General features: G+C 37.1%; 2 protein-coding genes across 2 annotated transcripts in view; one reads left to right on the top strand and one right to left on the bottom strand.

The window, feature by feature from the left end:
- Positions 1–11927, bottom strand: part of LOC135123481 (fatty acyl-CoA reductase wat-like) — a 35004-nt gene that overhangs the window by 21982 nt on the left and 1095 nt on the right. The window lies entirely within an intron of this gene.
- LOC135123483 (enoyl-CoA hydratase, mitochondrial) overlaps positions 25–11927 on the top strand; it is a 30608-nt gene continuing 18705 nt past the window's right edge. The window contains exon 1 of the mRNA XM_064048155.1: positions 25–199. Within this exon, the coding sequence (XP_063904225.1) occupies positions 91–199 (109 nt within the window). The 5' untranslated portion in view covers positions 25–90. The remainder of the gene's footprint in view (positions 200–11927) is intronic.

Raw genomic sequence — 11927 nt, 5'->3', positions numbered from 1 at the left:
CAGACCAACTAGTTTGTTGATTACTGATACACAAGACTTTGAACCGGTTTAGCGAATTCTTATCGGCCTGTCCTCACTGTGTTGGTTGCGATGGCGGCGAAAAGTTTAGCCCGATTTGTGTTTTCCAAAATTTCGGCAAACCAAATTTCTAATAAGGTTTTGCTGAATAATAGTGTGAAGTTTTACAGTGCTGCCGCTGGTGAGTATTTTTGAGGTTATGTTATTAGATGTCCTAGCCAAAGAAAAGTTTTAATTTTTTGGGTGCGTTTTTGTGAAAAATTACACACCTATAGCTTGTGGAAATAGTTTTAGTAATTAGTCGTGAAATATAAAAATAGGTGGAAGTAGGAATTTAAAAAATTGTAATTAATTCAATGTATTAAGTTCAAGGTTATGGAATGCAATAGCAACAACAGACTGTTAAATAATTCGATAATAAAATTGTAATGCCAACTTGAAAATTATGCTATTTTTTAGTTGATGGTGATTGGTGATATTAAAATTTCCACAAAAATGTTCAAACATGTCGATAGAGCGCGCCTCACACTATTGTCTGAATATTATTGACTTTTTTGTTTTTTTCACGTTTAAGTGAAAAAAAATTCTTTAAAACATCAACGACAGAGTTTGACCTTCAGCTGTATTAGTTCGGAATGGAAATGTCTCGTCGAGACTCAGTTTAGGGTTAATTGACAAATTAACATTTTGAATCATTATTATTTTTTTTTATTGTTATTAAACGACAGTTGTTCAAAATATGCAACATTCTTATACCGGGTGTCTGGAAAATGGCGGATTAACTCTTCAGTACGTTATATACTGAAGTTTCGGAAGTCGCAAAAAAATAATGGTCTTAGCAGCTACTAGATAGGATAAGACTGATTTTGGCAAATGACATGCCCTGTAAGAAAAGAGAGGGTGGGTGGGCGGGACTAGTACTTCCTAGGATACGACTGATTTTGGCAAATGAGATCTCTCTAAGAAAGTAGAGAGCGAATGGGGGGGGGCTAGTACCTGCTAAAATCAGTTTTATCTTATCAACTACTAGCCCCGCCCACCCACCCTCTCTTTTCTTAGAGAGTATGTCATTTGCCAAAATCAGTTTTATCTTGGCAGCTACTAGCCCCACCCACCCACCCTCTCTTTTTTTACAAGGTATCTCTCATTTGCCAAAATCGGTCTTATTTTAGTGCGTACTAGCCCCACCCACCCACCCTCTCTTTTCTTAGAGTGTATGACATTTGCCAAAATCAGTTATTTCTTAGCAGCTACTAGATAGGATAAGACTGATTTTGGCAAATGACATATCCCCTAAGAACAGAGAGGGTGGGTGGGCGGGGCTAGTACTTCCTAGGATACGACTAATTTTGGCAAATGAGATACCCTCTAAGAAAAAAGAGGGCGGGTGGGTGGGGCTAGTACCTGTTAATGTAAGACTGATTTAAGCAAATGACGTATCCTCTAGAAAATGGAATTAAATTATTATAAGAAAAGACACTAGAGGCTCCAAAGCACTTTCAAATTCTTTCCAAACAGGAATACCTAGAACTTCAAGATAGTTTTAAATTTTCGAAAAAAAAACTTGGTCCCATCCGTGCACGATCTTATATAGTAGGGTTGGCCATGAAAATCTAGTGAGTTTGTTGGTATTTGATGCAGAAGAATAAAAATTCCCTGAACTTTTTTCGTTAGGTTGTGTTTTATTAAATTAAAGGTTAAAAAATATGCCAGAAATATAAACATTGTTGCCGATACTTTCAGTTTTCAGTAGCGATGACCAAGTTAACGGTATCCATTTCTTAGAAAGCATAAAACATTACGCTATTTAAAACAGTTATTCGGCTTTTTGTAAGTGTTTATTTCATATGTAAGGAACAAACACTAAAATTTCACTTAAACGTTGTTTTTATATGAATGGGGGTTCTACATACGACTATTGCCGCATGCTACATTTAGCATCTTATCTTTAATTCTCAATCATCAGTTCGTTCTGCTCGCCCACTCTTCCTAGAATTGGAAATTTCGACCTTTGTGAACAGGCTATTTCCATATCTTCCAACTTCTTTTTTCACTTTTTTTAAGATTACTAAAAGGGTTGGTAAAAGTGTTAAGCTTTCTTACTATTTCAAGTCAGACAATGTTTTCTTTGGGTTTCTTTACTGAACAAAAAAAGGCGCCTTGTAACTAAAGAAACATTCCTGACAATTTACATACTAATATTAAAATGACGGACCCTCACAGACTTTTCTTTCAATGCCGTCAATATCAAGACTACACCGCCATTTTTGTAAATATATCAGCAAGTTGGTTACCACTATCAACATGTTTGAATGTGACGGTCCTGTCAACATGTTCTTGAATGAACCTCCGTGGGATTTCTATATGCTTCTTTCCTTTTGTAGTTTTACCTTCATGAGCGTTGTACATCATATGAATTGCCGCTTGATTATCGATAAGTAATTCGATGGGTTTATCTTCCTTTACAATTTCAAATTCCAGACAAATCCTTTTGATCCAGCAAACATCGTCAATTGCAGACACGGCTACTCGGTACTGTGCTTCAGCAGTGGATGTTGCTACCAAACGTTGTTTCTGTGTGTACCAAACGATTGGTCCTCCTCTCATCACAAGTACTCCCGTAGTTGAATGTTTAGTCTCAGGATCTCCACCATAGTCGGAATCCGAGTAAGCAACGAGTGTGTCGCTTCCGCCAAAAAAAATACCATGATTTGGTGTTCCTTTGAGATATTGAAAAATCCTTTTTACCATTCGCCAGTGACTCATCATTGCCTTTCCGTTAAAACGACTTAGAAAGTTAACAGCAAAACTGATATCCGGTCGAGAAATTATGGCCAGGTACACAGGCTTCCAATCGCTTCTCTGTATGGAATAGATGGCGATATGGGTTGATCGTTCATCTTGTCCTCTTCTCCTATTACCATGCCTTTCTCAATAAGAGTTGACTTTGCATTGCACGTATCGAATTTAAAGCGTCGAATGATCTTCTCTGTATACTTTGGTTGACCTACAAAGATGCCTTCTTTGTCAATGTGAATTTCCATTCCGAGGTATGCGACCTTGTTTTGAACTTGACGGCTGTATGTGATTTCGAATTTTGAGTTGATGATGTCGAGTATCTTGTAGATTTCCTTTTCATCATAGCCAGCGATAAGTCCGTCGTCGACGAACAAAGTTATTAGGATAGTCTTATCCTTATTGTAATACAAACAGGGATCATCATCGGTGTTCATTAATCCTATTTTCCTCTCAAGAAATTTTGAAATCGTATCATGCCAGTTCCTCGGAGCCTGTTTCAGTCCATATAATCCTTTCTGTAATTTGCAGACATAGTTGGTGCCATCTTCAAATCCTTCCGGTTGATGCATGTAAATTTCCTCCTCCAGGTTACCATATAGGAAAGCTGTCTTGACTTCAAACGGAACAAGTTTCATCTTCTGGGTAGCTGCATGACTCAGCATAAGACGAATTGAAGTATGACGAGCTACTGGACTGAACGTTTCCGTATAATCAATCCCTTCTTCTTGTTCAAAACCGCGTGCTACCAAACGTGCTTTCAATCTTCCATCTGCCTTCTCACGTAACACCCATCTGCATGTCAACGGTTGAACTCCTTCGGGGCATTTCACAAGTCTCCAAGTTTTCATTTGTGTCAAAGAATTAAGTTCTTCTTGCATCGCACGTTTCCATCTATCATCCTTCAGTGCCTCATTGACAGTGATATCCTGGATTTCTCCTATCAAAGCTACACTTGCACTTCTGTTCAGTGTGAGACCGTCGAGTACATAATCTTTCAGTCGATGTGGCATTGTTATCGCTGATCGATCACGAAGTCCTCGCCTTGGCTGAGGTGTTGTCTCTTCATCTTCATCTTCAGTAATTTTGCCTTCAAGATTTTCTTGTTCTTGATCTTCATGCTTCAGACTTGTATCAGACTCGCATTCTTCATCTTCATGACCTAGATCAGTCTTTTCAGATATTATTGGCACACTTCCTATAATGTCTCGGTATCTCGTTTCCTCTTCATCAAAAATCACATTGTCAGAGCAAATGACTTCTCTTTCTCCAGGTATGTATATTCGATAGCTTGATGACTCGGTGTCATATCCAACAAGGATTCCCTTCCTAGACTTTTTGTCGAGTTTCTTCCTTCTATGATCAGTTTTCAGAACGTAGCAGTCACATCCGAAACTCCTCAGTTTGTTGATATCAATACGACGACCGAACCATAAGTCTGCTGGACTCTTGGCGTTGACTGAGCTGGTGCCAGTCTGATTCAAGGTGAACACGACGTAGTTGACAGCTTCTGTCCATAGATTTTCTTTCAAATTTCGCGCATGTATGACCGACCTCGCAGATTCCACCACGGTTCGCATTTCCCTTTCAACTCTGCCATTCTGTTGTGGTGTGTGAACGTTTGAAAACGTATGCCTGATTCCTCGCTCCTCCAAAAGTTGACATGTGGTTTTGTTCTTTATTTTAGTTCCATGATCCGACCTCAGTTCTTTCACCTTCCTTCCAAATTGATTTTCTACTTGTGTCAGAAATATCTTCAGCTTGTCTGGAGCTTCATCTTTCGACTTCAGATAGTAAACGGTTCGAAAGTGCGAATAATCATCTTTAAAGATCAGGAAATACTTCGCTCCTCCGATCGACGTGACATTCATTTCCCCAAGATCATCTACATGAACTAGATCCAATGATTGAGCTGCTACCTTCTCATTTTTGGGATGTGAAATTCGATGTTCTTTCCCATAAATGCATCCTTCACAGACTCGATTGTTCCAGTCATCTATGTACTTGATGTTATTCCTGTCTAGGATGTCCTTGATGTATTTCAGGTTCTGATGTGCAAGTCTCTCATGCCATGTGACAATTAAAGTTGCGATTAGGCTGGTGTTCATACTGGGTAGTCGGAGCATCACTCTATACAAATTTCCTTCTCGTTGAGCCATGGTAAGAACAGTTTGGTTGTCACTTGACTTGATAATTGATACATCTTTGTTGCACGTCTCAATGTGTCCTCTGTCCATCACTTGACTGAGTGAAATCAAGTTAAAGTTCAAACCTGGTACATAGAGCACGTCTTCCAGAATGACTAGTCTCCAGTTGTTACCATTGTAGGCTTCAAGTTCTATGTCTCCAACCGCTGAGGCCTTGAGTTGATTTGAGTCTCCCATAATGACTGTTACAGGTTGCTTCAGTTGTCTTAAATTCACAAACCAGCTTTTGTTGAAAGTCATATGTTGAGTGGCTCCACTGTCTTGGTACCAGTTAGCATTGACATCTTCTACTCGTTGTTGTTTTGGCAGCTCAGTACTCGACAAACCGACGGCTACATAAAGTTTGTTCGAACGACCTCCGAATCTTCTCTCATTCCTTTCCGACCTCTCATTATCCAATTTGTCATCATTCTTCTTAGGGCACTCCTTGGCAAAATGACCTATTTGACCACAGAGATGACAGGGGTAATTTTCTTTACAGTAGACCAAATACTTTCCACAAGGTTTGTTTCTGCAGTACTTCTTTATGTGTCCCTTCTGTCCACATTTGAAACAAATGCTGGTAGCACTTCCACCTTGCTTGTTTAGTTTTTGATTGTCTTGTTGGCTTCTCTTCTTGTGCTGCATCACGAGTGCGTTGTTGCTTGTAGGTTCACTTGATCCTTCAGCTGCTTTAATTCTGTCCTCTTCTAATCTCAACTTCTCAATCAGGTTTGAGATGGTTGTCTGATTTCCAGTGACATTGTCCCATGATGTGCGAAAATGGTAGAGACGTTGTGGCAATATGGTGAGCATTCGAGTCATTGCCCACTGTTCAGAGTCGTTTCCATCCTGTGCACTGAGATCTTGAGCTAGTTGTTGTATCTCATTGCAGTTTTCAATAGCTGATTTTGTGCTGTCAAACAAAAAGCCGAAAAATTTTCGCTGCAGACCTTCAATTTCATAATCTGACTTTTTGCCATACAAATTCTCTAACTTTTCGAACATTTGTTGCGACGTTTTACAACACATGATGTGTTTCGCAATTTTCTTACTAACATTTAAGCCAATAATTGTCTGAGCCTCTACGTCTTTATCTAACCACTCTTTTACTTATTTTTGGTTTGGATCATCGGATGGTTTTGGCTCTGCACCAATTACACAATCAAAACATTTCTTCGACTTTAAAATTAAAATAATTTTAAAACGCGAGGCTTCATAATCTACTTCACCATTTTGATCTTCCGACAACATTTCAATATTCGACTTTGTTGTGTCCATTTTGCAATGACGTTTTTACGTTATGCTGCTGACAAATGATGGTTTTGCTGAGCAGGTCTCGACTGAAGGCGACTTGGTTGTTTCCTACTGGACTACACTCTGCTGAGTTCGACAACGTTTCTGACACTCAAGACTTGACAACAATAACAGAGGCTGAACTGATTTAACTGACATTTATTGCTTATCTGACTTGTCCAGCGTCTCTGGGCCCATAACCTGTTAAGCTTTCTTACTATTTCAAGTCAGACAATGTTTTCTTTGGGTTTCTTTATTGAACAAAAAAAGGCGCTTGTTACTAAAGAAACATTCCTGACAATTTACATACTAATATTAAAATGACGGACCCTCACAGACTTTTCTTTCAATACCTTCAATATCAAGACTACACCGCCATTATTTTATTTCTCATTTCTGCCTGGTCCTCTCACTCACCCACAAACATACTAACTACTAGATGTATAAAATAATTAATTTCAACAAAAAGACAACAACTAGTGCGTTGATGGGTTTAGCTCTTCTGAAATATTTTTCCGGCCTTAAATTGAATGATTTATCTATATAGCTATTACTAATGCTTACGTAAGTGCTCTTTATTTGCTTTTACTAAGTACTTCCAAACGCTTATTAATAAGAACGTTACTATACGCCTTCTCCAGGTCCATGAAGAGTTACAAAAAAAAATGAAAATGCTTAAAATTTGGTGCAAAGTAACAACGTGGATGATCTAACTAAAATTAAACTTATTTTGTTGTACGTCAGGTAGTTTTTCACATGCTACCTTGATAAATTTAGAACGAAAGATGCGTAAAAATATCACCCCCCGACAAGCTACAATTCATACTCCATTTCCATTATTTCGCTAAGAAAATCTGTATCATATTAACCGTCATTTTCAAATTTAGATTCTGAATCAGATTCACCTAGCGAAATAATGAAAGGAGGTATAGATTCGTACGAAAGATTTCCCATATTTTTTTCCCAATCTGCCAAAATAAGTTTTTCACAATGTTTACAAAAATTTTGCCTCATGCTTGGAGTACATTTAGAAAGCGCCTCAAGTCATAAATTCTCCACCCTATTTTTTAATGAAGGTTGAGAATTTATCTGCTTGTTGTAATAGTTCTTACAAAATCCCCACACCATTTCAATTGGATTATATTGACAATGGTACGGAGGTAATCTAAGAACTTCATGGCCACTTTCTCTTAATGTCTCGTCTACGTGATTTATCCAACTGAACCGAATGATACGGTGCATTCTCTAAAACCACCACACGTTTTTGATTCAACTTTGCCAAAGCAGGAATGAGTTGAGTAACCACCCAATTTTGAAAAATTGTCCATCGTTTTATGATAGTCTCTATCATTATCTTTTTAATTTAAAAAAATATTACAACCATCCTAGAACCCCGTTGAACAACCCGCGTGGAGAATAGTAAACCTTGATCCTCACTTTTAATTTTGGTGGGATTGTTTTTTAGATCAGTATCGTGCACCCAGCGACGAATGGACGAACCATTTTGATAGATCCATGTTTCATCTAAATACAAGTCAAATTTTCACAAGAATTTAGAAACTGTAAATATGTTCTCAAAAAAGTAATTTTGGCTGCAACGACATGTTTTTGTACACATAGAATTTTGCGACCATTTACTTCCCTGTGCTTATAACCCATTGACTTAAGAATTTTGTATAATGTGGTTCGCCCCCCCTTTTTAAATTCCAACTGTTCCCTAGAATATGCCAAAAGAGTAAATTACGTCTAATAATTCTGATCTAATAAATGAAGTAGAAAAGTGGCAATCCAACTCAAAGCAAATGTCAATCAGACTACTGACAGACAGAAAACTAAATCATCAAATCAGTTTATCCAACTTAAAGAAAAAATATCAAAGCCTACTTTACTATATAAAGATCGTGAATGGATAATAACTCTTCTGATTCTAACTGAAATGGTAATTAAACATCATCATTGGCGCGAGAAATATTAACTAAAAGTTTTATTACTAGTTATTGTAATAATGACTGTGTAGTTGTTAAACGGAGCAAAAGGACCAATTTTAAAATCATTATAACTCTGCCAAAGTGTAAGAAGGAATTTTTTTACTATTTTTCCCCAGACACACCAGTTGATTGTTAAGATTGTAGCGGAGAGTTAATCCACCCGGTATATCTTTTAAACATGTTTACTTCTATAGATCTGTAAATAAAAGCTAACAAACAAATACTGATATCATGAAACAGCATATTCTATAAACGTGTTCGTGTATTTATTCACAGCTCCCGACCTTTGGCCGATAACACGCATGTACCTTTGCTCAGCAAAAAATTGCACTCTTCGATTTCCCGCTCAGTATCATCCTTAATTTGTATTCCAAATCAGTATGACTCGAGGCCAAGCTTTGTCTTTGAATAGCTTAAATTTGCATAGGAATAGTTTTCGTTGAGTTCCATTGATAGGTGATAGCGATAGAAAAACAAGCCATAAAATTAGGTTGTCATAAATCAGCACCTTCTTTATCGTTTACTGTGTTTTCGTTTTTAAATGAAATACAAACAGTGACAGTATTTTACACATTTAATCACATGTTTTTTGCATGCAAATTTTTTATTGTTGTTTTTCATGTATGGCTTTTTTCCACATCAAGTAAAAATTGTTATTACCACCCCTTCACCACAGACGTATTAAATAAATTTATAAAATTCGGTTGTTAATTGTTCTAGTTTTCCACATTTGGAAAAGTGAAATTTTTCCTAACTAGAGTGGAAAAATAAAACAAAACAATATCAAACACCATTTCTCCGTGTACGCCTTTTTATATTTTTTCTTTGATTTCTCGGGCAATAGTGAATTGCGTGCCAGTTTGGCTGACTCTTCAACATCAAAAGATACTGATGCAACATCATCTTCCAACATTTTTACCTCAAGAAACACCCAAAACACTTCAAACGTTGAAAAATTGCAAAATGTTGCGTTGTTTGTTTGTATTTTCCATAACAACAAATTTATTGCATTAAAAGGGACTTGATACTTTATCATTCAATTAAATTTATAATGAAGAGTTTTTTCACCTAATTTTACAAAATCTTGTGTGCAATTTGATAGGAAAAGTGTTTTTCCACATTCACGACATGTTTTTGATCTCGACTTCGTCTCCATCAAAAATCTCATGTCTAGAATGTGGAAAAATGTCACTTTTCCTATCTTATTGCACAAATAGCTATTGTAACATTGCACTAGATTTATCTGTCACATAATAGCATCCATTATAGTGGTTAGTCTTTTAAATTTGTGCTCTAGTTACCCGTGATTAAAATACCACTCCCCTCTATTGTATACACCGTGTATCAAAAATGGCGCACTAACGCGGCACCAAACAATGGCGCACATTATAGTGAATAAAGGAAAATCATGTAAAAAATTCTATTTGTATTAATCCTAGGTTTATAAAGCTTTCAATATACGGAAATGTGACATCGCTGTTGGAATGTTTTAACATTGAATTTTCGAAAGCTGATAATAATAGGTAATTGTTTCAACATTTAACAAATATCAAAATGACTTTTAATACGATAAAACAAACAATAGGAATATAGTGGAACTAGAAAACAATTAAGATTAAGTCGGTACATTAATAATTACAACAAATGTTCTAAATTACAACCCTGGTTATTTATTCAAGCTGTACATCTTCGATTACTCTGTTGCACATTTTCCAATATTTCCACAGTTGCTACAGGCTTCCTCATTTACTGGTAGAGTGTCATACTCATACACTCTAACCTTCATAGTACCCCAGAAGAAAAAATCTAACGGGTTTAATAAGTCTGACGAACTAGCCGGCCAATGCTGTGGTACCCTTCGCCCGATCCAACGATTTTTAAAATTTCTATATAGCCATTTCGTTATTCTGTTTCTATTGTTTGTTCAATATCATTACCATGGTAAAGCACCCCGACAAAGGAAAGTAGATCATTACCTTGCAGTGTTGCCACTGTTGGTCTACAGCTAATTTCAAGGATTTTAAGGACCCTATAGATTCTTTATTTTTAAAGATCAGATATTGATATAACTAGAAGGTAATATGATAAAGTTTACATTTTCGGAGATTTTAATTTTCCGGAGGTAACTGAAAGACGTAAAAGGGGCGACCTTATAACTGTATACCAGGCGTTGAGCAACGATCTTTCACTTCTTCATCCACTTAAACTGCTCAAAGACAAATTTCGCACCACTGTAAGACAGAGCTTCATAACTAACAGAGTGTTTGATGAATGAAACGTTTTGCCAAAAGATATTGTTTTAGCCTCATCTGTAGTTGTTCTCAGTGAGTAATCTTGTTTTTTTTTGTGATAATACGTATGGCTTAAGGTAACTTTAAAGAACATCAAATGCATAGATTTTTTATTGATATTCTTTGTAAATGCCGTCTTTAAAGACCAGTAGATCAAAAAATAAGTGCCTTAGAATTTTTTAAATATTTTTCTGGTGATGATTGTAGTCCGTTCTAGTGTGTGGCGCTCCGTTAGTGCGCATAAAGTGCGGAGTCCAGAAAATCCTCGAAGCTGCGTTCGCGAACCATCCAGAGGAATGTATGGGTTTAAATAGAGGCCACCTTCGGGAACGAGGCAGTCTCAGTCAACGAGTAGAGTGGGAAAAATAGAGTCTAGTTAAATTCATTCCCCTCGAGTCGGAATTATTCTGTACATAATCGCTGTATACTTAGTTGTGTAAATTAGTACTACTGATAAATAAATTGTTGAGTTTTACCCAATTTTCATCAATTACCGATCATCGTAACACTTTCTTGTACTTATAGGGGACAGATAAGAGATCAATTTTCCTTTGTATAATTTTGACCATAAACCCAAGGTTTGTTTCAATCCTTAGAATTCACAGAACACTCAATTTTCTTTTACGTGCATTTCAGTAACATCCTGTATGTAATAAATATACTTTACCCGTGACGTTTACGTCCGCAGTGAAACGTGAGTAGTTATATAGTGGGGGTTCTAGACCAGGTCAAATGAGGTCAAACTGGTCCAGCTCCCCCATTACTTTTCATCGAGCGGTCATTGACCTTTCATTTGTTGTCGAGCTTGTCGGTGCACGTGGCTGACCTTGCCAGCTGGTCCAGCTCCCCCATTACTTTTCATCGGGCGATCATTGACCTAGTCGTTGCTCGACCTTGGTCGTTTATTGCCCTCGTTCATCTCGAGATCTATCCCCTCTTTTCGTTTAGGTCGGGGAGGGATCTCGGACGCAATCTCGCATCCCCACTTCCGTTTTATACTTGTATAAAAGTCGATGGATTCGTGTGTAAGAATTAATTAGTTTTTTGAATTCAATTATTTAACACTTAGAAATGTCATCTTTCATTTCTACCTTGAATAAAGAGTCTCACTTGCAAGCTTTTGTGAGTGCGAAAACTTTAGAAGAAAATAAAAAATTTTTAACAAAAAATTTTAGTAAACTGTCTACAAAGTACGGTGACAAGATATTTGTGCAACTTGAAGAGTCTAGAACGATACTTCCACAGAGATTTACCGAAAAATTCACCGACTCAGTGATCAGCGATCTGAACCAGAAGATCGTGAACGGCTTGAAATTGTACTTGGTAAATAGAGGTCCGATCGGTCGAACCAT

Source organism: Zophobas morio, unplaced genomic scaffold (assembly GCF_036711695.1).
Source record: "Zophobas morio isolate AGI-343-1 ecotype UQ-CSIRO unplaced genomic scaffold, CSIRO_AGI_Zmor_V1 ptg000006l, whole genome shotgun sequence".
NCBI classification, from domain to species: domain Eukaryota; kingdom Metazoa; phylum Arthropoda; class Insecta; order Coleoptera; family Tenebrionidae; genus Zophobas; species Zophobas morio.
The sequence above is the reverse complement of the archived record's forward strand: the minus strand, read 5'-3'. Positions and strand labels throughout refer to the sequence as shown.